Genomic DNA, 25,543 nt, shown 5'->3' on the forward strand with positions numbered 1-25,543 from the left:
TCCATCTGTTGCAAACCTGTTGCTGTCCACATGCACAGAGATTCAAATTAACTACTTACATTCAGAGTACAGCCAAAATCTTAAATCTCTCAAACAGAAATTGACAAATTCCTCCAAAACTAGTGACATAATTACTGTAGGAAGGCGATTTAACTGTAAAATGGCATAGGTGCTCTGCAACATTGCTTTTAAATAAGAATATGATCAGAATAAAACAATTGACAATTGCAGTTGACAACCAGAGGAGTCGAGTCCCCTGTTACAAAGAGATGCACAAACAACAAGATGTTGCCAAATTGTCTGCATTTATTAAACTGGAAGGAAATTATTTGCAAACCTTCACCAATCTGAGAGTGATTGCAGTCAGTTTGAGTCAGACCACCACTGTTTGGAGACAGTTTGCTTCCCACCAGGCGACCTGTTGCCATGACTACTTGCATTTTGTTGTCGAATATAAAAGAATTCAATGTACTCACTGGGTAAACACCAATATTTCCTAGCTACATTGCCATCTTACTTTAACTCTAGCGTGACTGAGGTTTGGGCTTGTACTGTTCAAATCTTTGTTTTCGCTTTCATACAATTGGAATTTTTTTAAACTTTAATGAGTGAGAAAGCTTGAGTTACATAGTAACTGGGATCTGGAGTTTGGCAGTTACTGCATATGCAGGGTGCAATGACTGTCTTAGAGTAAGTACAGCTGAGCTTCTGTTGCTTGAAAGTTTGTCCATTCGTAACAGTTCAGTGAAAGCGGGGCAGTAAATGACTTGACTCTGGCTCTTGATTAAATTATTGGATCATGATTTGTGAATATGGGACTTTCCATCTCTGAATACCTGTTGATCCTGTGGTGCTTAGTTAATAAATCTGTGTGAGTGTGAAATGGACCACACTGCAACCTTAATCCCGCTGTATTTGATTCTGTGTATTTGTGGAGGTTTAGTTCCCCAGAGCATAAATGAATAAAGGCAGTGCCAAGAATCTGGCAAGTCTCTCTCTAAGTGGTTCTAGAGGAATGTCTGGAGTTTTCAAGGCCACTAACCGCAAACATGGTTCCAGTCTCTCACTGTACACTGCTAGGAGCTTGCAGACAGTCTCTGTGGTGAGATTGCCGTCACAGCCTCTTTTTTTAAATTGCAAATTAAGATTCAAGTTAAAAGAAAATGCTGATTGAAATCTCAGGTGAGATATCCACAACCTTCGCCACTTTGACTGCACTGCTATACTCCCACTGACCTGATTTTCACAGTCAGTGGCAGTAGTAGTGGTTTAGATCTGACTATCAATTAGAGCTGTTTTATAATCTCTCATCAGGAGAAGTGTCTGATTTACTCTTTCACATTGTTCCACAGACAAAAGGATTAATGCCAGCATGTTTTTTTCGGTCTTGTTTTTCTGGTGACTGGCACTGCTTTGATGCTTTAAACTGATAAAGAATATGCCACAGAGTCTGGCTGTGGGCGATGATGGCAGGAGACTGACTCTGATGGCTTGTTTGTGTGTCACTTGATGTGTCTAGCACATATTTCCTTCTGTGCTCTGGGAATAACAGTGGTGTGTGGATGCGTGTGTGGATGCGTGTGTGTGCGTGCGTATAAACTAGGTCAGTAGGAGGACAGGAAACCACTGTTCACTTGTCTGACTGCAGTGTGTCACTCCAAAGGTTTGACACGAACACACTCACATATGGCAAACACAAGGACGACAAGAGTTGAGCTGCTGCACATATGTCTTTGTTGCAATGCCCACAGTTAAAAATCAGCACAGTTTCTGCTTATGTGCACTTAAGTGTATGTCGCTTGTGCCCTCATGGCCTTCCTTCCGCTCGTCTCGTCAGTGTTTCCTCCCATACTCTCACTGAACTTCTTAACTTTAATCACACTGGCATCTTTTTGCCTCTCTCCTGCTTAACCTTTATACAGAATCCCTGCTCTTCCCAGCAGTTCACCCCATAGCCTCTCCTTCTTCCTGTCAACTTTAGACTGTCAGAGGATTCCTGAGGTTGTGGATTCAGTTGCTTAAGCCTTAATACCAAAACGAAAGATAAGAAAGGAGAATAAAAAAGGATTAAAAACTTTTTAAAAACATTTTTTTTTTTTTACTTCTGTAGCGTTGTCTTCTCTGCTAGCTTGTTTTGCATGTCGAACTTGTGCTGCACTCAGCAGCTTCGGGGCAGTGCAGTGGAGGCCATTGCATAAGAGGAGGGAGCTGTGCAGTATCCTGCTCCCAGTCATTATCTGAAAAACACTGCAGTGCACAGAGATGCAGAGGGTAAGAGTGCGTTAGAGTGCCAAACGGGGTGGCAGAAGGAGGAACTTATCGTAGAGAAAAAGGAGTCAGGATGAAAAAGAAAGGAAGGGAAAAGCCAGAAAAAGACGAGTACAATTTATGATTTTAAATGTTTCATTGTAAAAAGCACCTTGGTTAGAACATTTTCCATCATGTGCTTCAGGTACTTGCCTCACGGTCTTTCAGCTCTTTCAGTTTGAACATGAGTGCAGACCGGGTCCTGCTGGTTGATGGAAAGGGTGTCCATTTCCTCTGAGTGGGTGAAATGTAATATAGCAGCTGAGTCTAGGCTGAAGAGCATAAGGTGGAGAGGGCAGTGAGTGAGAGAGAAAGAATCGAGAAGATAAGTATGGTGTTGTGTTAAGAGTTGTTAGCAATGACGCAGGCGGGCACCTATGTGTTGATTGCCACAATTCCCCAGAGCTGTAAGCCACAAGGTGCTATTATTGAATGGCAGCTCTAAGTCTGTCAAACTCAGCAGGATATTTGACATGTTTGCCACAGTGCTGAGCAGCAGGATGCTTGCCTCTAATGCTGTGTATTGTTACACTGACAGGCTGATGACTCTGGATAACAGGTTGACAGCCTGCACCTGTGTGCCCATCAGAAGAGCCTCTCTGAAAAAAAAAACCGCGTATGGGCACCTGCATGTCTGCCTATTTATTTTTTTATTTGTGGAGTCCAGTAATGCCTAAATTGCCTATATGATCCCGAGAGGCATGGGATTGACAGGGAACTCCACAGTGGAGGGGGCTGTGAAGTTTGCTCCATTAAAGCCAACGCTTTTAGCCTGATTTGTTGGCTCAGCAGCACTCACTCTTCAGCTAATCAATAAACAGAAGTTAGAGCAGACTTCTTCTGGTGGACGACCACTTAGCGCATATCCATCTGCATCAATCACCTGAAAAGAGGGGAAGAGATTTGCTTTCTCATTTTTCTCTGCTTTTGCATTTCAGACATAAATTAAAGTAAATTTATTCTTGACTCATCCATCCATCCATCCATCCATCCATCCATCCATCCATCCATCCATCCATCCATCCATCCATCCATCCATCCATCCATCCATCCATTCATCCATCCATCCATCCATCCATCTTCTTAACCAACTTGGGGACTTGGAGCCACAGGAGTCTATCCCACCTGGCATAGAGACAGGCAGTCACATGCTCTTATAGCTGTCCCTGCCTTTGATTCAGTCACATCTAACTCAAACCTTCATGAGAACAGTGAATCATAAGTTTTCCCTCTCCACATGACTGGACAAGCTGTGCCACATATAGTCATTAGATAATTCAATCAGCTATAAGTGAATTTAACTGTGGTAATAACAAATGGTTGACTGTGAACCACACAAAAAAGGACGGACGTGAAATTATGTAGTGTTCAGCAATCAATAGATTTATCAGACTGACCTTTGGAAAATGAATCATTCACTATATTGACAGAGTTTGATGATTGCTTAAATTTATTAGCATTCATTAAACAGCTGAAGATTTCTGCTTCTCAAACGAGTAACTCTTTTTTTTCCCTTGGCTTGAATTATAGTTAATTGAACTAAACTGGGTTAGGCTGTGCTTGAGCAAACAAGACATTTGATGAAGTCACCTTAGGTTTAGGAAATAGTGACAGACAGTTATCTGTAGTCTTGTGCCAACTTATTAATTGCTTAATCTAGAAACCAACTGTGAGTTGAAAAAGAAAAGTTGCTGCTTAGCTGTATTGACTCTGCAATACCGTACAAATACTAATAGTGAAAGATGGCTCTCTTAAGTTGCCCTCTTAGATGATGTGGGCTGTCTCTTTTCTGTGTTGTGACCGACCAACACTAAGAAAAATCTGGAAGTACTTTGCAACAGATACCCACTTGGCTACAAAGTTACACAGTACAGCAATTTTGGATGAGCCTCCCGCCCCGGCACTCGCTCATCCTCTCAGACAGCGAGTGGGCGAGTGGTGAAAACCTAGCATTAACAAATCACCACAGATCAGGGCAGCTTAATGCAGCCCTTTTCCTCCTGTGCCCTTAACTGTTAATTGTTATAAGCACATAAACAATAGTCAAGTTGCATTAACAAAATCAGCGTGGGTAATCTTTTCTTAGTGGTGCCATTATGGAGATGAATTTCACTGGGCACTATCAGCATGAAGCAAAGCAGGGAAAGAGTGGGAAGGATAGTTCCCCCCACCCCCCAGTTTCCTCTTTGTAGGTGTATAACAGTATTAACTCCACTTATCTTGCAATGTGTGGGGCGAGCGGAGGTGGGTTTCTCTAAGGAGAAGCTCATCATCTCCCCTTACAGTTGTCTCACTGTTTCTGTGCAAAAGTGTTATTGATGTCTCCGTAATGGCTTGTATAAGGTACAGAGAATACATGATCAGTGGAAGTGCTCAGTTGCCATGGTGACAGATGTAAGGATAGTCATTATAAAACCAGTAAATAATGTACGCTCTGTGCATCGTAAATCTGTATGTGTGACAGAGCTACTGTATCATTCTGATGCAAAGCCTCGAATCGGAGAGCTGCTCTGCCCTGTCTCCAGTCATTTGCAGCGGTGTCAGTCTCTTTAGCCTATTTCTTCAGCTGATGCCTCAAGATAGTTAGAAACAATGTTGCTGGTTGTATCTCTGCACTTTGAACTGCAAACGCTGACCTGGCTAAACTTGAGCAGGGAACCTTGGGAAATACAAACCTCTGGGTCTGGCCCTCTGTTAGAGGTCAGAAGAGCTGGGTTGGGAGGGTGCACAATATCACATGTGCTCCCCAGCGTTTTCACATCCTTTCTTCTCTCTGACTGGGGAACCTTCACAGATGGTGGACGCTTTGCTTCTTCCAGATGCAACCATAAATACAATGGCTCTCAGATGCATTTTGATATCCCAATAGTTCCCCGCAGGGTATAGCCATCTTTTTTCTTTAAATTTGCCTGTGTTCCTTAGCTTGCTCTGTTCAGATGCTCATTCTGCTAGGCTTAGATCTCCTTATACACTCTATTTACAGACTTTTATATGGATATTTGGGTGGGAATTAGAAAGAAAAGTGGATGGGAAAATTGCATGATACGTGCTGGGGAAAAAATAGAGGAAATGGTATCTCTATGGTGGAAATACACAATGAGTTAAAGTCATTTTCTTAGTTATCACCTACCATTCACAAGTTTCTGCATTAGCAGAAATACGATCTTATTAGCATGACCTGTTTGCTCTGAAGTTAATGATTTGTCAAACACTGTGAGTTTTGTGCTGTGCAGAGCACAAAGCTCATTATTATTGATCAGTACTGTGGCTGCTATTGAATTTCTCAGACAAAGAAATTGAGTGAATAAAGTTGTGGAAATTCTTAAATCTTTTAATTATGAACACTGAACTAAGCTGAATAATTTAGCCTGGGTTTAAGTTTGCATCTTATTGCTGAGAACTGCAATAACAGACTGTGGCTCAAATAAAGCACTCTGAAATCAGGTCAGTGTTGTCTTCTCATGAACAGATGCACAACATAAACTGCAAAGTTAACAGAAACTTTTTCAAAATAGTTACTTAATGGAAAATAATTGTGGGTTCATTGTTTTTTTGTTTTTTTTTACAACTAATGGAAAATAGATTTTTCTTGAAAGAGTTTCAAGTGTCAGAGGATTAAGGCGCAAAGATGAATAGGAAATATGACTAAATTGTCACAGAAAAGATGAAACACTCCTGACGCACAGTTTAGAAGAAGAGCTCAGGACTGAGAAAGGCTGGAGGAAGGGCGGTAGGTTGATTGGCCGAGGCAAGATGGGAAAGGAAGACAATAAAGAAAAAACAAACAGTCCCCGGCAAGGAGCTCCCCTTCTAAAAAGGATTAAAGAGGATGTCCGGTCCCAGCTCAACCCCCCAACTCACTTCCCATGTCCTCCTGACATCAGTGTGCAGCAGTCGATCTGCAACTGCTCTTTAGTGTATTTTTGTTTCAAATACCGACCCTCATTACCTCTGCTGTCTGCCTTGCATCAGAATGTGGTCAAATGATGATGGCATGGACTGGTGCACAGCTCAGCAATGTAAAAAAAAAGAAGAAAAAAAGTCTGCTTTGCATAATGAAAACATCTTTTATAGTGTAGTTGGACACCTGCACAGCCGTGTTTGTAGAAAAGAAATTTATATTTCCGCTCTTTATTTTGATTTCTCTCGTTAATCTTTCACTCCTGGTGTGTTGACATGTGTTCTGCCTTCAGTTCTGCATCACCTCGCACACCTGCAGTTAAGCCTCGTCTACTAGTCAAGCGACGGTTGTATCCCTGAAACAAAATGCTCTTTTTGCACATTTGTCGAAGTCCACAGATTCATTGATTAACTTAAGTCTGTACGTGGAGCCTTTACTCTGCCTCATGACCCATTTAACCCTTATCTATTGATTGTTTTCCTTTACCAGTAACCTTTTGCTTCTCCTGTCTCTTTATGCCTTTTCTTCAGACTCGTATTCGGCAGCAGGCAGTGAGGGCAGCATCTCCACCTCCGTGGCGTCGCTGCCCCCACAGGCATCAGGCAGCTCGGCCCCCAGCTCCCCGGGCTCCAGGCGCTCTGTGAGCACCCTTAAAAAATGGCTCACAAACCCTGTCCGCAAACTTAGCGCTGGATCCACCGCCAAAGGAGAGCGTCAGGTCCGCAAACTTGAGGGAAAGCCTGCATGTCTTCCATCCCACAGCCAGAACCAAGATATGGGGAGCCTTCCAAGGCCTGTAGAGAGTCTCACCATCTTGCCTGTCACCCACAGAGAACTGGTGAGAAGCATAAATTTTTAATTTTTTCGATCATACGAACTAATCAAACAAAGCTTTGCCTGGTGAATTTTGCAGTTCCGTTCTGCACATTTCACATGAACCACCTCATAAGTAAACTGAAATTATTACTGCACCTCGTTAACAGTAGGTATTTGTATAAACTGGTTGTGATGCATGCAAAACTTCATTCTTGGGCAAACACAAATTAGAACCAACATCTTGACCACACTTGTTTACTTTAGGTAGTGCAAGGTTGTCAGTGGAGAAGCAGGTTTGATGTAGAGTTAATCCCCGGAGGAACAAGCACCATGTCAGTTAGCAGTGTCACTGTAAATGACAGCAGCATTGCTGGCTCTTCCTGCAGTCTCTCACCCTACCCTGTTCTCTTATGTGTCCTCTTTTTCTTTTTAGAGTCGCCTGTGTCTCTCTGTGCCAGAACACATATGCACTCAACAGATTTTGTTATTCTGACACTGCGAACGTTTGTGTGTGTGTGTATTCCAGGAGTGGAAAGATGGCCTGGCAAGCCCTGAGGACCTGTCACCAGCTACTCTACAGTCACCCAGCTGCATAACTGACTCGCTGATTGGCTGCACGTCACTGCCAAACGCCCAGGTCTGCTATCTTGATATGCTATCAAAATAACACCCAACCCTGTCCTGTTATATCTCATATCACATATGATAAGTATCGCATAGAAATGACACCAAGCAGAACTTATACGTTGCTAACTTAAATGCAGTTAGTAATCTTTTGAAAGGAGGCCTGTTTTATATGATCTAGTAGCTGGCTATGAGATTTAAACTATGAAAATAATCCATTACCAATTCATTTTAGCTGACAGTCTCAGAGAGGAGTAGAAATAATATTCTCAGTGAGGACGTAGCCTGGTGGGGAGGTGACATCAGCGCTCTTTGTCTCCATGGCCCTCCAGCCAGAGCTGGAAATGACTAACTCCACTGCTGCTGGAGGAGCTCAACGATGAAGCAACATGAGCACACAAACGCACGTAGGAGGGCTGCTTTTTGTAGCCACATATGCTACATACATATGCAGACATATATATGTGTGTGTATATATATGTACACAAATGCAGACATAGAGCACACATATGCACAGATGCATATGGAGACAAACTGAATACGGCGCTATCTCAGACCAGATCGATGCCCCGAGGACCAGAGGGCAGAATCTGAGCGTGGCCAGTGTGATGCATGACTCACATTCAACATGTTGCAGAAGGACATGCCTGGAGATAAATAAGAAACGGCAGATGTGGTGAAAGATGACTTCACTTTTAGAACAAAGAAATGCTTAACAAAGAAGCGAGCCCGTCTTCATTTCTCCATCAAACTGCTTGTGGCAAAGGAATGTCTTAAGCTGGCTGGTCCCTTTTTGCTGCTAGAAGCTCGCTGGAAAATGGTGTTTGTTTGAACAGCGGGAGTGTTGCGTTAACCTGCGGTGCCTGTGTCCCATCAACAGGAAACAATAACGATGTCTGAGCATTTAAACACTGTGAAGTGCGTCCTGTTGTTGAATCAAGACCTGGGCACTTAAACTATAATTTCAGCCTCAACAACACTTTGAAAGACAATAGCGGGATTACATCAGAGGGATGAGGTCAGCGCTGTGGTGTTTTTACTGCCAGTGTTTGGTAGGAGAGCGAAAGCTACACACAGGGAGAGAGGTGGTGTGAGAGAGATTAAATTATGTAGGTCAGTCATCTCCGATGGTTCCTGTCATCTACACCACCTTCTCCGCCAACAGGCTCAGTGTTAAATGCGCTGCTCGTCTCCCCCACCCACCTTTTTTAAATAAAACTATAGTGTTTTTGATCAAGCACGGGAAATTTCTTACGATGTCCGCAGGTCTAACAAGCTGCTGTGTTAAAAAACAAGCCGGAACAAATGATCAACAGATCTATTAAATCACTTTTTCCTGAAAAACAGCTTGTACAGTCTCTGATCTTCACTCATAAAAAGTATCAAACAGAAAACTCTTAACTAAAAGAATAAACTTTAAGTCAAACCGGGACAGAAACTGTAAAAAGAATTATGTGTTGCATTTGTTGTGAGTGCTCTTCAAAGCCATCCTTTGCTTTGTGACACCGGCATTATTGCTGTTAAATTAGATTTTTCTGCACTTGAGACATAATGAAATCACCCAACTCTGTTTGTATCACAGTATCATAACTTTGATGTGCACTTGTGTGCATAAGGATTGCTTTGCCCCATCCCTTATAAAAATAAAAAATTGCTGATGCCACCTCTGCAGTGGAAAATACAGATTCAAGCACAGGTCATAATACCTATATTACAGTTTAAATAATCACATTTTAAGCCAAACAGATTCATGTTTCCTTACATGAGGGCCTTTAAATTCACTTTACTACTGGTGATTTGCAGCAGTCTGTGTTCCAAGTGAAGAGTGCAATCAAAAGTTGGTCCACAGCTATAAATATGAAATAACAAAAGGCAGATATAAAATTAGCAGACAGATATCAAATTATGGACAATTTATTTATTAGATTAAAACACTGTGCTTTAATCCAAGACAAAAATATAGTCAATGCAAATATTCTGTGGTGTAAACCTTTACATGCAAACATCCTTTTTTTGTTCTCATATCCAGATAATTACACTTTTAAGATAAAATTCTTCTTTGACTTCTACACATAAAACTTGGAGCTTGTATTTTTTTTACCCATAAAAAAAAAGAAGTTTTGTAATCATTTCGCTCTCGACTGAACTTACTTGCTTGGAAAGGTTTGGCCTTGACTTATTCTAAAACTGTTGTCAGTTTATTTCGCAGGCTTCTGGCTAGAAAACAAAACTTACAACAGAGAGAGACAAGGGATTTTTTTTTCCTGTGGGTTTTGCCACAGCACATCTGGAAATGATCAGGGAGCCAGGGAGACCTGTCAGCTAGGCTGGAGCACTCCTAGCGGGGCAAGACGAGCTGGGGGAGAGAGGGTCTTCGTGGAGCCTCTCTGTCTCTCTTACTTGGCTTTGTCTCTTTCACATGCACCACTGTGACACGACAGGAAGCTCAAAACTTCTTGATGGCAGCAAGTTTATCAAGGGGAACGCAGGTGAACAAGTTGAACTAGACCAGAGGAGAAAAGGAGAGTCTTGTCCCTCTTTCCGTTTGCTTATATGTGTATCAGTCTAGCCGTGTATTTATTTCTCTTTTGGGCAGCCTTCTGCCAGGCGGGTCTGAGTGATTAGGTGTGTGTCTGGTGGTTTGTGTATGTGTTTAAGGCGGGGTGGTTCTGCTTGGCTGGGACAAGGGGACACTGGGATTTAGGTAAAGACAGATGGCTGCCCCTATAGGTTTCCGGAGTCAGGAGAGAGTGAAAAGGCTAAAAAGAAATGCTTTAAAAATAGAAGGAGTAACTTTTTAAATAGATACAGTTAGACGGACATATTGTAGTGAGGTTTTATGGCAATTTAAAAGGGATAAGTGTGCTTATCGCGAGAGAGAATGCTAATATAGACAAACTAAGGGTTGTCTGCAGATGTTAAGCACGTCTCTGTTGAGTTAGTCATGACTTAAATCTTTGCAGGCCCTCTTTGCGGTGTGCACAATGACTCTATATTTGCGCTAGAACCCCCACAGGAAATTATATCAATTCCAGGAAAAAGCTTGAAAAAGGAGGTCACGTATATACCACATGAACACAATCGATTAGATCACAGTAACCCTGGGTTTATCTCGGGTACAACTGGGCCAATAAGGCAGGAAGTACTTATGTAAAAGCTGCTGGTGCCAAGTTAAACCAAAGGAGATGCGCCATGCGTGTTAATATATACTTTGTTTGAATTCCCAATTGGCAAATGAATTTATTAATTTAAACTTCAATAGTGTAATGCCACAAAATACAGGTTTGTTCTAAATGGTTATCAGGAACAGCTTTATTTATTATCTTCTACAAGCACAGCCCCCCCCCCCCCCCCCCCCCCCCTTGACTCTTTATCTGTTTTTTTCTATGTGTGTCACAGTATGCATCATTAACAACAACAATCTGAATCAGATCTTTTTATCATTCAATCTCTGTTACTCGTGTCTCTCTGCGCTCCCTGGTCACCCTGGCAACCTGCATCATTACCATTTCTCTCCTGCTCTTTATCTCCCTTTGTTTACTTTATTTCTGGCATGATCCACATTACTGGCACAGGACCTTTGATAAACAGTTTGTCTGCCTGTCTCTTCCTCCTCAGGACACGCAGTCCATCGGTGTTCTGCCAGATGACAGCGAGTCCATCTTGATGGACGACACCTCCAGCCAATGGTCAGCTGCGGCTGACACCGAGGAGGAGAGGAAGAGTGCCTTAGAGAAAAGCATGTATGTGTTTCAGACGTCACTTAATTTATGCCCGATGGCAATTCGGGCTGTTGTCCATTCTTTAAATAAATGTGTTGTCTCAAACAGCAATATATTTGAGTGCAGCTGCTCTTAGAAAGCGTTAGCACTTGCAGCTCAGCTTACAGCCGAGATGCAGCTGAGAACGTCTCCTTGCAGAGAGTCACAGGGCATTGCATGTTGAGTTGATGGTGGAACTAAATGACAATTTCACTTATTTTGAGGATTTTCCACAAATCACTGTCTGACTTATAAAAGAATATGCAGTGTAATTACTAAGATTAATGGTGCCTTTGTTCCATTCAGCTGCTTTATTTTCAGGTTCATTGCGACACTGCTTTACTTGGACACTTCAAATAACTGAGCCATTGTTAATATGTTTGATGATCCTTTTCCTGCTATGACAAGATAAATGTCTGTTCACAAGCACCTACAGGGCAGGTCACTGCAATAAAGAAGAGAAAAGTAAAGCTTTTCCTTTTACTAGTCTAAAAATTCAGATTGACTTCTGAAAGAAGGAACAGCAATAATACTGAAGACAGACACAGTGTTTTAAGACGACTCATATAGTAAGTACTGATACTTTTAGATTGAAGTTTTTATAACAGGTAGTTGTGAAATATGTTTTTAGGTGGTAAAACTGTACTGATTTATGTGGATCATCTTACTTATCTGTTGAGCTTTAAACATTACTATTATTACTAGTAATGTTTACTATTACTAAGCATTAATTAGCAGTTATCACATGACCAACGCTCCATACTGTGGTCATGATGTGGTATCTTAGCTTTCCTCCTGACAAGAGGTAAAAGTCGATTCACATAAAGAGTGCAAGGCAGTCACAAGTCATGGGAAACATAAACATAGGTGTTTATGTAAGTTTTGCACGTTCAGCTGATCCTCAGTTAATAATTCTGTTAGTTAATTAGATTTATTGGACTTAGAGTGTATGGTCTGAATACTTGCCGTGTTTTCTCTCTAGCTTGTACCAAATTCATTTCCAGGAAACTCCTTATAAACTTGTTATTATTATTTCCATTCTGGAAATATATTAGGAAACTGGGACCTGTAAAATGAAGTGTTTTGCAGGGTGCAGAAAGAATTCAGTGAGATAACCCTAACCGTAATCTTTCCTCATTTATATTTTTATAGGTATGTGCTGAAGGAGCTTATTGAGACTGAGAAGTACTATGTGTCAGACCTGGGGCTCATAGTGGAGGTAAACCACCGAGTCTGGCAGCTAAGAACACACAATCTCCCTGACAAAAAGGAGCACGCTTAGTCATCCACCCAGTTTTTCAAAGCGAGCTCTAAAGCTTAACCATCACAGTTCTGTCACTTTACTCCACACTTCGGTCTGCCTCCATCACACCATCTCCAAACTTAAGCAGATTTTGTGAATTATTAGCGTGAGGAGTCTTATATTGCCAGAGATCCATCTCCTAGTGCTGAAAATAGCTCAAGATATTTTGGTTCAGAAATGAATTCTTGCCATCTGAAGGTTAATTAAAGCTCCATAACAGTGGGTGTGTGATTGCTGCTCTTTGTTATAACAACTTCACTATATTTACTTTTACTGTTTTGAGCCAGCTGCAGATTTTTGCAGGACTTAAGAAACAACGGCTGCTTTCTCTCCTTTTTACAGGGCTACATGGCCACAATGAGCGCCAAAGGTGTGCAGGAGGACATGAAGGGAAAAGACAAAATTGTTTTTGGGAACATTCATCAAATATTTGACTGGCATAAAGAGTAAGTCCCTATTTTTTTTCTCACGGAAGTGAGAGGAGGAAAGTGTGTGAAAAATATACGCTTGCTCTAACTGCATGCAAAATGAAAGGCAAACAATAAATTGCAGAGTATGTGCTTGTAGCTCAGAGAGGACAAAGGAAAAAAAGTGCAGGAGGGAAATCTGACCTTCCGTTTTGTGGATGTGTGTGTGTTTTTCCTCTATGTAGCTACTTCCTGGGAGAGCTGGAGAAGTGTTTGGCAGAGCCAGAGCGGCTGGCTCAGCTCTTCATTAAACATGTGAGTATGGTGTAAAGACACACACACAAATGCACGTACGCACATAGCGCACGTGTCTAGGTCTACTTTTTGTGCTGTTTGGAGTAAAGGTAAAAAAAGAGCTACAGAAAACAAAACACAGAGCTCCTGCTTATCCTTTACCATACCTCTTTCCGTCTCTCTCAGCTGCCAACATCTCTCCTTCCTCTTCCCTGTTACTGATACGTCTTAGTCAGGCTGTGTTTTTACAAGCGTGCACATGGCTAACAGACACACACACATGACACGCTGTCTGATCTTGCAGTCTGGGCTGGAGGACTGGTCAGGAAACACCAGGGAAAAACAGTCTGAAAAGCAAACAAGAATAAAAGGAAGAATAATAAATTTTAAGCTCAGACTTTTTGATATGAAAGATTTTTTTCCTCCCCTCCCAAAAGCAGGGTCCTCTTTCTTTCACATCTTGACTCAAGAACGATGACACGTGCAAAAAGATTCCCTGTTTAGTATATTGTTCTGCCAGTAGAACAGAGCTAGAGTCACTATAAGGTCACAGCACTGATACAGCAGGAAAAATTAGATTTATGTATATTGAGTGAGTGGTGGCACATGCAGACGAGATAGACATAATGCATAATTTTACCAAGTCACTTCTTTTTGTGAACTTGATTAACTTAAATGTGTGTCTTTTGCTGTCTCTGACTGTAGCTCTTTAAACAATCCAATAAGGCTCAGCCCTCTGGACAATTAACTTAAAAAGCCTGTGGGGGAATAAAAAAACTTGTAACTAAATCTAAGCACGGTGTCAAACTGTGAAAACAAGCGGACTGGGAACATGGTCCTAATGAAAAACAGAAAACGCAGTTGGCTTTTAACAAGCTGCGTCACTTGTATACAACACATGTGCTCACTTGCACACACGCTGCATATATAGACACACATGAACATGTGACCCTCGTGTGTCAGCAGTCGCTGTCTGCAGTGTTACATGATGTCCACTGAGGTGTAGCAGCTCGCTGTTCTCTAGGTTACAGAGCCATGTCTGTTGCTAGGTGTACTCCCATATTGGCAGCCTTTAAAAGGCTCTGGTTACACAGAGGGCAACCTGGGTAAATTATACATAACCTGATGCTCATCTACATATAACTCCATTAGGCCTCTCAGGTCTGCCACATCTGCACTTCCATGCCAATTAGTCACACAAGAGTAGGCACTACCAGACAGAGCTGGCTTCAAAGGCCCAGTCTTAGACGAATCATTATTGCTTTGCTCCCTTTCATCCCAAAGAGCAACCAGAGACCCGCACATTGATTGCTCATGTTTGTACTCACTTTCATGGGCATTTTCATTTACTTGTAATGCTCCTTAAGATCTGTATTTCTCATCGTGAGTCTTTTTTTTCTTTTACCATGTGGCTAACGTTTTGTAACAAAATGCTCAGTGAAATGATTTTATAATGTGGCTTGTATTGCAGGAGAGGCGCCTGCATATGTATGTTGTGTACTGTCAGAACAAGCCCAAGTCAGAACACATTGTCTCAGAATATATCGAGACTTACTTTGAGGTGAGTGAATTTCAACGTCTGACTCTGTGCAGATTTTCTGTTTAGCCTAACCATCTTCAAGATGCTGCTTATATTTCTTTTCTGTTTATGCCCACGACTGTGTACGTGCAACTTTGTTTTGTGATTTGCCATTTATTATTATTCAAATTGACAGCAAGAACAAGACAAATAAGTATTAGTTGCAAAGCCTGTGCTTTATGGTCATAGAGGAATTATACTGGCCAACAGCTGCCGTGTTTTGTGCTGTCACGTTGATAAAATGTTGCGTCCGTTTCCGCTGTTAGGAGCTCCGGCAGCAGCTGGGCCACAGGCTGCAGCTGAACGACCTGCTCATCAAACCTGTCCAGAGGATCATGAAGTATCAGCTTCTGCTCAAGGTAAAAAGCATGTCATTGCTGTACTGTTAGCCAAACACCAGTGCCGTGTCTGCTATGCACTGTTAAAAAAAAAATCCTAGAAAAACAGTAATATTCCAGCAGCTGGGGCGCCAAAATAATACCATCAAATAACAGAAAATAACTTTCTCATAAAAATACGGTTATTTTCAGTAATGACAATACAGTTTGTTGCCCTAATTTTACATGGGATTTTGCCTTTTTCAAGTGCTTTTAAACATTAAATTAGGAACATTTTAATGTGATTAAACAATGAAATTACCTATAAACAAGGTCAATGAATGTGGCAATATGAATAATAATAATACTTAAATGTACAGAAATATACAGTTAACAGTTGGTTTAAATAATAATGGATTGCATGCCCTGGGACAGACTGACAGAGGTGAGGCTGCCATATCGCACCATCGGCCCCTCTGGCCATCACCAGTAGGCGGTAGGTGAAGTGCCTTGACCAAGGACACAACGACCGAGAGTGTCCGAGCCGGGGTTCGAACCGGCAACCTTCTGATTACAAGGCGAACTGCCAACTCTCGAGCCACGATCTCCCTAAATAACAATAATAGTAATAATTACTTGTTGTTAAAAAAGTTTATAAGAATCATTTCATATATTTTTCCATAGCATTACATTTGAATTTAACAGTTCAATCTTTCAAATAACGGACAAATATTTGTGAAATCATGATACATTTGTGAATGTATTTTAACAATCTAAATATGCATATGTACAGACAAATACATTTAAAAAACAAGAAAATTATGTTTTATTACATTACAGTGATTTTACGTTAATTTGCATTTGAAATGTGAAATCACAGTCTATTTATGTAAATTTAATGATATTCTAGAAGAACAGAACAAAACTGTAAAATACACAGTAAAATATTTTTATATTAGGACTTTTTCTTACAGTGTGGGGTTGCAAACATACAAGTAGAAAAACCAAAACACTTACATACAAACCTCTGTGCAGAAATGCTGATCACACACAATGTATTGTCTGGTCAGGGTACGATTAAGCGGGAGAGAAAGAGGCTCTTTATTATAAAATTTAAACAATAGTGTGTAAAAGTCCTTGAGTCATGGTTCCTTGTCATAAGCAAGCATGGTGCTCATAAATACTGCCTCTCGTTATTCTGGCCAGTAAACCTGGAATGCTCTGGTGACCGTGCTGTGTTTATTTCAACAGGACTTCCTAAAGTATTACACCAAAGCTGGGATGGACACGGAGGAGCTGGAGGTGGGTTTTGCTTAAATGGATAGATACATTTATTTGTCCGTGTGGGGAAATTTGCTTGTGGCAAATTGTGGCTGACATTTGTATACACCATATAAAAACAATGACATCAACATAAACAGCCATAAGCACACAATATGCAAACACTTTCACTGTCCTTGCATCTTAGGGATGACTTTAGCCACATCAATTTAGCCTCCTATGCGTTGCCCATGTTTAGAAATTTGATGGCTTGAGGAATATAAAATTGGACCTGTTTTAGTGAATATGAGGGAACAATAGTGTTGTGCAGATGCCTCACATCACTCACAAAATTATTTACTTTATTCCATACTTGATCCCTATAAATGCCTTCTAAGCTTGCTAATGCAATTCCTAGCAACATAGTTGCTGTCGTTACTGTGCTTCTAATTGCCTTTTCCCCCTTCTAAACAGAAAGCAGTAGAAGTGATGTGTTTTGTGCCAAAACGTTGCAATGACATGATGAATGTGGGCAGACTACAAGGTTTTGAGGTATGTCTCTGGATGTTTGGATCATCTTTCCTCCAAAAAATTTGCCTTGGAATAATTTGTGTTCAGCTCATGAAAACCAGAGTCTAACTTCTTTTCCCGTTTTTTTGTTTTGTTTTAACTTTACCAGGGTAAGATCACAGCCCAGGGCAAGCTTCTCCAGCAGGACACCTTCACTGTTATAGAGCAGGACAGTGGCTTCCTGTCTCGTGCCAAGGAAAGACGCGTCTTCCTGTTTGAGCAGTTGGTCATCTTTAGTGAGCCGATAGACAGGAAGAAAGGCTTTTCACTCCCTGGATACATATTTAAAAACAGCATCAAGGTGAGTGCCTACTAAGCCTTAATAAACTCAAATGAGCCACACAGGATGTTTTTATGAACTGTATGTACTAATAAAAAGAAAAGAGAAAGTTCAACTCACTCCCAGGTTAGAAGTTACGTAACAGAACCAAAACACACTCATTCCTGCCTGGCTTACATAATTCTGTCTTGTGGACTTTTTAGAGGCATGCGTGTGTTACCAAAGCATTTAACAAGCAAAGTCTAATCATATATATATATATATATATATATGTTTCAGGTGAGCTGCCTGGGGGTGGAGCCCAGTGTGGACAGCGACGATGCGCGCTTTGTGCTGACATCACGCAATCCCGATGGAAGTGTGGTGCGCTTCCAGATGCAGGCCTCCTCCCCAGAGATAGGAAGGGCCTGGGTCAATGATGTGGTTCAGATCTTGGAAAGCCAGCGCAACTTCCTTAATGGTAAGTGCCAACCAAGTAAAGAAGACTCACATTTCAATCCAATTCAGTTCACATTTAATTTATATAGCACCAAATCACAACAACAGTCATCTCAAGCCGTGGTGAAGTGAAGCAATCCCTTATGAGCAAGCACTCAACCACGCTCAGTGAGGGGCAGTGGGGGTGATGGCAAAGAAAAAGATAGCAGACTAAGGGGGAGAGATGATAAAAATTCAATGACATGCTGCAGTGGTATATAAACACATGGGGAGTAATTTATGGATCTCTCACATCTATAAGTTATATTTTAGCTTGGAGTTTAGAGCATTTTTCATTTATTGTCTGTGTGACAAGCTTACAAGACTGTGTAGTCTTTATATTCCCAGCACACCTAGAAGAAAAAAAAAGTTAGAAAATATTAAATTATTATTGTTAAAATTGCAAGATTGCATGAAGTTAGCATGAAGCATGGCATATGTAAACATATTGACCAACTTTTTCACGGTTTTGGCTTTGCATGAAAAAAATAGAAAAAAATAAAAGACTGTCATTCTGGATTTTTGTAGTGTTATGTCAGAGCTTTACATTTAATTTGCATTTTTATGATCATAACTTTGAAGTTGTAAGGATTTGGTATCATCTACTGTGTTTTTTATGCAACACTGACATGAAGAACCCATTAACTTTCTTTATGTAGCATTTATTATCAACAAAACTTAAGGTTAGTCATTGCTTTTCAAAAGCACTTGTATTTATTGAGGATTTTTTGGTAGTACTGAGCACACTGTATGGGTTCCGCTGTATAAGCAGGTGATGATTACAATATAATGCTGTGATGTTGTAATAATATGAAAATATGTCTTATCATAGATGTCTTCATTTCCTCAACAAATACATACTTCAATCCTCTGGATGCAATGTTTTATAAAAGATTCAGAATCAGCAGCAGAGTTTCATAGGACCTGCCTCTGTTGTTTCTCTCTCAGCCTTACAGTCGCCTATTGAGTACCAGCGGCGAGAGAGCAAGTCTAATAGCCTGGGCCGCAGTATGAGGCCCCCTCTGTCTGCTGCCAGTGCCCTGCGGCCTCACTCCTCTGCCTCCATTGACCGTCATAAACTGCCCTCCCTTCACTCTCACAACACCTCCCTTCCTGCACTCTACCTTCCAAGCCAAGGCCAGAGCCAAGGATCCAATGAGACCTACTCGCTGAGGGATGTAAGTCACTTGTGTTTCTTTCATCTCTGCATACAGTGTCCAGCAGTAACTGCTTACTCAAACTCAATCCTTCTGTTCATGAGACACTGCATGGCCTATTTATGTCTTAAGCTTTTACGGCTTCTGGACTGGAATGTTGCAAAAAATAAAATATTAATAAAAAACAGCAAATGGTATTGTGTGCATGCACTCCTGTACTTAGAGACTTATCTGTTCTTACTTACTGCTTCTGCAGCCCACTGTGGTCCAGCCATGCCCTGCTGACTCCCACACTGTTTCTCCATCACATGTCCGACTTGGCTTAACTGATCAGCCAAACTGTCAAGCTGTGTCAAATGGGCTGTACACCCCAACCACACAAAGTGTACAGGTAGTGTATACGTATGCACAAATCTGTCTGTGGGGTTGGTTCGATGGTACACATGTAATTATTTCGCACAAAACGTTACAATTAATTAATAGCAAAAAAGCGTCACAAAGCTCTACAGTGGGAAACAAGGTCTAATTAACGTTACACTGATTTCCTTAAAGGCATTTACCATTAAAATGGTAACTATTTTTTCAGACACACCGTAGAGACATTGTTGAGTCATAAAAAGAGTTATTTCCCCCCTGTTGGATGGTAAAGGAATTATTAAAACTCTGAACATTTTTGAAGGAAACCCGATTACAACAGCTTCACAGTAAGAATTCGGGTCTCGCTGTCCTGGAAGCTTGGAATTTTATTCAAAAATAGGAGCATCCTGTTATTGGGATTCCGTGCATTACCATTAGCAGAGTTTCTCTCTGTCATCACTTGGCTCGTGTCCGTAGAGGGACTGTGCTGACAGGTCAGAAGTTGTTGTTCTTCGTTTCACTCTCTGTCTACTCAGGCTGGACAGACTTGGCACACAACAAACAGGAAGTAGGCAGAGACAGAATTCATCAAAAGGAAGTCAGAAAAAGATGCCTATCAAACGCAGATAATCGTTTCCTATACTTGTGCTGGGGAACATACAGAAGATGGGTGGGCCAGTGCGTTTTTCAGGCTGAGGCTGTAAAAGAAAAGTGCTGGGATAGAAAGGTGTATCGTGTTCTTTTTGATATGAAAATCAAAATGGGATATATCTTTGTGATGAACGTCCCCTCTCTCCCCAGCAGAGAGCAGGAGAGGGCTGCCGCAGGGGTCAGGCTTCTGATGCTGGAAACCAGGGTCCATTGTCGGGTCCATCAGCTGGACGACGTCCCAGCAACCTGGCCCAGCTAGCTGAGGATGACCTTTGAACTTTGGTGCCATGTGCGTCATCGGTCAGAAGGACGGCAGCTAAGGCCACAGCTGGGAAGACAAGAATCGACTATTTGTTCATGCCAGACTGCACCTTACCTGGTTCAGTCAAGATTTCTGAAGATCAATGAAGGACCCTGATGAATATATGAAGGAACTATGGGCTGCAACTATGATAAATGACTTTGCTCCTTTTTAGAGAGCCATTTAAAGGGAGGTGACTTAGCCTTGATCACCTTCAGTGTACATGAACAGCACCCAGTGGGATGTCACTGGCCTCATAGTTACAAAATACTCCGTGGACACTTACTGTTGTGACAGTTTCTGCTTTTTACCTTTTTTGAGAGTTTATATTCTCTCTTTGAAAGGGCAAGGGGAATTTGTTTGATGATTCCATTCCTAAATGGGGAAGTCACTGGAGTTACGTGTGTGCCTGAATGTATGTTTATGAAATTATGTGTGGATGTGTTTGTGCGCATGAGAGTGTGGAAGGAGTGGCTCTGGCTCCTCTTGTACTCTCTGTTAAACTTCCTTGAAGATCTTTTTTGTTTTCTGATGCCCCATTGCGAAGACAAACACAGTTACATTTTTACATTTTATTTTCATTTCCCTGCTGACAACTGAGTTTGCCGTTTGTGTCAACAAGAAGAGGAAAGACAGAATGTGCCACAAGTACTTTACTCGCTCAAATTTCATCTGCAAGTAAAAGAACTTTCTTTCTTGCCGCCATGTTGAGAGCACCTCTTTGCTCTGTTATTCTGTTTGACCGGCCTCCCTTTGATCCGGACAAAAAGGCATGAGGAAGCCCCCTGGAGGCTCTCTGTGGGTATGACGTCACTTCAGAATACTTTTTACTCTTTGGGCAACTCCAGAGGAGTTGCGAGATATGCATTAAAGGGCCTGCTGTGCTGACCCAAAGTTCTGCATGCAACATCTTTACATACATCTTTATTTCTTTACAAGCCAAATCGGGTTGCTTGTGATTTTTGGGGACAGGGGTCCTTAAAACAGCGCATTGGTTTAAACTAATATGAATTGTTTCATCGGTCCACTTTTGTCATGTTAAAGCCGTGCACCATTTCTATAAACTCTGTTAGCTTTTGGCCACATGGACTAAATACTGTACAGTGCATACCATAAATTATACATTTTCACTTGTGCTACGAAGAATGGCCAAGGTATGCCAAAAAATGTCACCGTTCCAGATGGTCCCATTGAAAATGACATGTTGTTGCATAAACAGAGCGATGCTGACAAATCTGCATGCTCCCACCTCCTCAACAGTGCCAAACACAACTGCAGCTCAGCTTGCCGCTACTCTTACCACCAGTCGTTGATATTTGTGTTTCTATCTGGACGGTGTCAAAAAGAAGAGGAGAGCGGAGTAGGTCTGTTCTTCTTTGTGGCCAATAGAGGTCCCCACAAGGCTTCCATTCTCAGTTGAGTTGAATCATACAGCTGCACCAAAGATCAATAGGCCTCATGCTTCCTGCTAACAGTGAAGCTGCTTGCTAATCGATCGGTCCAAAAGGCAACACTAAATTACCTTAAGTAAACTGAAAGATGGGGCATTAGATGACTTGAACCATCTCATAAAATGTATCTGCAGTTAATGTGAAGTGGTGAGGTTTTTCATGGGAATTACTGATCAGGCAGTTTTGCATGTAACACAAAGGAATACCACTACAGAGAACCAAAAGCAAGGACATAAAACCAAGAGAGGGTTTGTTAATGACATGTTTGACTGAGTAGAAACAGTTGTATCATATGAATTAAAAAGTGTCTTTGAAACAGAGTGTAGATTTTGTGTTTTTCTTTGTATTTGAGACTTATTTACTTTAAAATACATAACCATCTATACAGAGTATTTGAACAAGTATTTGACCTCCATGTCAGGTAAGTAAATTTAAAGGAAATTTACTTGATGGGCTCTGCAGTCTGCGCTGAATTCTCTTAAATTCTGATTTGATTAAGATTAAACTTTCAAATTTGCTGTGGAGGTCCTCAGACTCCACCGCGGGACCTCTGACAAAGACAAAGCATTTTGCTTGCTTTTGCATCCCAGCTGGAGAAAGTTCAAACAGGATTAAAAACAAAGGGAAGAAACCCCTGGATGAGCAGACATCTGGTTGGCTGGCCTTTGAATAAAGCCCCATTCTGGGCAGTAAAGCGAGGCCGATCATAATGTGGCTGTGATATATGGAGGCTTGTGGCGGAGTAGGGGGGATGGGGGTATTAACTTTCACAAGGGTGCAAAATCAAAGGGAGTTCCTGCCGCCGCTCAGGGGGTCTCAACAACAGGGGTCCTATTCACAGGGAATTCCTCTCCAGTGCCCTCTGTTGCATCTGTTGACTCAATTTTCTCCATTGAGAGAATGAAAACACTCATTAAAAGCCACATGGCTGTGAACTTGATTGCAGCGAGCGAGACAAACAGCTCCATCAATGGGATGAGTATTTACTTTGAGGTGTGAAAATCTTTGAACAGCCACCATGTTAGGTCTTTATGAGGATCTTCCCCCCACACACCAACAGCACAATGAGCAGCACTTGTATTCTGAAAGCAGTAAAATATCATTTAAATAAAAGGTTAGCTCAGTGGGTGCTTCAGATTGCCCTGAGAAATTCACACATTTGCTGAATGAGTTGCTAAGAAGTTTAAAACTGTGATTGACCCCAACTGTCTTTTTACTTCAGTTTCTTGTAGGTGTAAAAAAGAGAACATTGCTAGAAACAGTTTTAAGGACAATGTTTATTCAAATTTACATGCTGCCATAATACAAATAAAACTGTTCATGATATTTATACACAATTTACAGAGAACTTAAAAATGTAACATGTTTGCTAATCTGCAGCAATGAACATTACTGCTTCAGGGCAGATACGTATGCGGCTCGGAGACACTCGTGTTTATATTTAAAAAAAAAGATTCTTACCTTGCAGTAGACAAATTAGCATATGTTTTGGAATAAAATTCTAATGATTAACAGTAACACAGGCATTCATCCATTCGTTCGAGGGAGCAGAAATCAGAGCTGTACTAAGGCATACATTTATTTAGGAACATATTAGGAAAGCCTTTTGAAATGTTTTTCATGTCTTGCAAATTCATCACATGAAAAAAATATTTACATCACAAAATTAAAAATAACAAAAAACAACTCTGATCAAATTTAAATTAATTTTAAAATGTGAAAGGGATACAATTAAGTTAACTCTAGGTGAGATCCGTTGGTGTGGCTTGAAGAAAGGTACACTGAATGCAGCAAAAACTCTCACAATATCGCTTAGAAAGGCTTCAAGTTTTCTTTAAAGGTGCGTGGCTCCAAACAGCACATAATTATGTAACTCAAAATGATCACTAAATATACTTTATGGTAGTATTTGAAGTCCAAAGCAGAGCTTTGACAACAGAATATATTCAGGGAGCTTGACGCTTACCCTCTAGTGCAAACCTATGGCAGTGAGTGTGAGTCACACATTCTTGTCTCTGATTGAAGAACCATAGCGATTATTCTCTCTTAATGTTGGTGAGCAGAGGGTCCGTGCTCTGTGAAGGTTGTCCAGATCGACTCTTCCTCGTCTGGTGGGTCTTCACGTGTTTGGAGAGGTGGTCACTCCTCATGAATCTCTTGCCGCACTGCTGGCATCCAAAGCGCTTCTCCCCGGTGTGCGTGCGGAGATGCCGCTGTAGCTCATCTGAACGGGTGAAACTTTTACCACAGAAGAGCCAGTTACAGATGAAGGGTCTCTCCCCGGCATGCCAGCGCAGATGAGCCTTCAGGTGTGAGGTCTTCTTGTACACTTTGCCACACTCTGGGATGTGGCAGATGTGCAGTCTCTTCTTTCCGAACTCCAACCCTCCGCCATTTGCCTGGCAGTTGGGGCATTTGCAGCGGCGGCAGCGGCGAGTGGAGCTCAGCAGACCTTTGGAAGTGCCCTGGAGAAGAGCAGCTATCTGGGGCTGATGCCCCAAAACCAGCTGTCTGCCCAGGGAGAAGGGGTGGTTAGAAGGGGTAGCGTTGGTCTGGGGTAGGCTCCACCATTGCTGCCCTTCTTCCATATGGCCTCCGGACAAATGATGCCTACCTGATGAATTTGGGAGGAAGCTGGGGAAGTTTTGTCCCACATTGTTATGCTGAGGATAATAGTGGCTGTTGGTCTGTGGCTGTGAGGACAGCACTTTAACAGGGGAGAGTTCAAAGGAGTAGGATGATGGTGGTTCAGCTGGAGGGGTAAGAGGCAGCTCATGGTGGTGATGATGGGGGTGATGGTGATGATGATGGTGACCCAGGCCGGACTGCATGTGTCCAGGGAACTGCATCTTGGGCACCGTGAAGGTCATCTGATGTGTGCTGAGGGCTGTGCTGGGTGGCATGTCATTGCTCCAGAGCTGAAACATTCCAGATGTTGAGCTGACGGTGCCCTCATAGGGGAACTGAGAACCCTCTGAGCCCATTGTGCTCCCCACCTGCCAGGCCTGGCTGCAGGTGGTGGCCAGAAAGGAGAGGGCGTTGGGTGCCCCCTCTGGAGAAGAGCTGGGCGTCCGGTCCTGTGTAATAATATACAAAAACACATCAGGTTTCCTGTCCTACTCGATGATCTTCAGGGTCAACAAAAGTTTAAATTGATTTAAAAAAAAAAAAGCATTATTTTTTTATTTTTTTGAATCATGAAAATTGAAAATTAAACTTTGAAGTTAAAAAAAAGTTTACATCAAAAAAAAAAAAAAAGCAAACTATTTTAGTTCCCTCCCCTCGTTTCCTGCTAGTTTCAGTTGTCATAAAATGATTTTACCATCCGAGAAGCTAAATACTATTTTACAAGTTGCGGGCACTCGCGCTCTCACAACAGAGAAAAGGGGGAGCAAACAAACGCATCCGCCTTAAAACAAAAATAAAATAAAGAAGAATCTAACAAACCTGTAAAAATGTGTGCAAAAAGTTGTCGGTTCGTTGTATCGTCAGCGCAGCCATCTGTCCTCGCGCTGCTTCTCCAAGCACCTGCAACACAAACTGCGCCGAGAGGCACCGACGCACCGGCTCTAAACCACAGCTGGTCGCGCAGAAGAAAAATATGCTCACAGTCTTGGATGACTCCGACGCTTTGGCAGCAAACACTGGGAAGTTCATTCACATTCACTCCACTAGGTAAATGTTTTCAGAGTGCTAGCAGTCCAGGTGGTTATTTTAAAACAGCCGAAGG

The 25,543-nt window shown here is 41.7% G+C and overlaps 2 protein-coding genes across 5 annotated transcripts in view; one reads left to right on the forward strand and one right to left on the reverse strand.

The window, feature by feature from the left end:
• Nucleotides 1-22,133, forward strand: part of arhgef25a (Rho guanine nucleotide exchange factor (GEF) 25a) — a 33,595-nt gene extending 11,462 nt beyond the window's left edge. The window contains exons 2-16 of one of the 4 annotated variants that reach the window (XM_063464452.1): nt 6,739-7,046; nt 7,551-7,661; nt 11,267-11,391; nt 12,562-12,628; nt 13,055-13,158; nt 13,365-13,434; nt 14,885-14,974; nt 15,259-15,351; nt 16,561-16,611; nt 17,044-17,121; nt 17,249-17,440; nt 17,699-17,879; nt 18,845-19,074; nt 19,310-19,444; nt 20,212-22,133. In XM_063464452.1, coding sequence (XP_063320522.1) covers nt 6,739-7,046; nt 7,551-7,661; nt 11,267-11,391; nt 12,562-12,628; nt 13,055-13,158; nt 13,365-13,434; nt 14,885-14,974; nt 15,259-15,351; nt 16,561-16,611; nt 17,044-17,121; nt 17,249-17,440; nt 17,699-17,879; nt 18,845-19,074; nt 19,310-19,444; nt 20,212-20,337 — 1,961 coding nt within the window. In that variant the 3' untranslated portion in view covers nt 20,338-22,133. The remainder of the gene's footprint in view (nt 1-6,738; nt 7,047-7,550; nt 7,662-11,266; nt 11,392-12,561; nt 12,629-13,054; nt 13,159-13,364; nt 13,435-14,884; nt 14,975-15,258; nt 15,352-16,560; nt 16,612-17,043; nt 17,122-17,248; nt 17,441-17,698; nt 17,880-18,844; nt 19,075-19,309; nt 19,445-20,211) is intronic. The other 3 variants (XM_063464453.1, XM_063464454.1, XM_063464455.1) reach the window with 3 other exon arrangements.
• A 1,716-nt stretch (nt 22,134-23,849) lies between these two features.
• sp5l (Sp5 transcription factor-like) lies at nt 23,850-25,314 on the reverse strand. The gene is made up of 2 exons (XM_063465356.1): nt 25,261-25,314; nt 23,850-24,890 (listed from the first exon to the last, which is right to left on the reverse strand). The coding sequence occupies exons 1-2, from the start codon at nt 25,312-25,314 to the stop codon at nt 23,850-23,852; spliced, it is 1,095 nt and encodes a 364-aa protein (XP_063321426.1).
• Between the last annotated feature and the right edge of the window lie 229 nt (nt 25,315-25,543).

This window comes from Pelmatolapia mariae, linkage group LG20 (genome assembly GCF_036321145.2).
Source record: "Pelmatolapia mariae isolate MD_Pm_ZW linkage group LG20, Pm_UMD_F_2, whole genome shotgun sequence".
In the NCBI taxonomy this organism is placed as follows: domain Eukaryota; kingdom Metazoa; phylum Chordata; class Actinopteri; order Cichliformes; family Cichlidae; genus Pelmatolapia; species Pelmatolapia mariae.

Coding starts and splice junctions, on each gene's coding strand:
- sp5l (XM_063465356.1), bottom strand. CDS start 25,314: ATGGCTGCGCTGACGATACAACGAACCGACAACTTTTTGCACACATTT. Junction 24,891..25,260: donor TTTTGCACACATTTTTACAG/GTTTGTTAGATT, acceptor ATTATTACACAG/GACCGGACGCCCAGCTCTTC.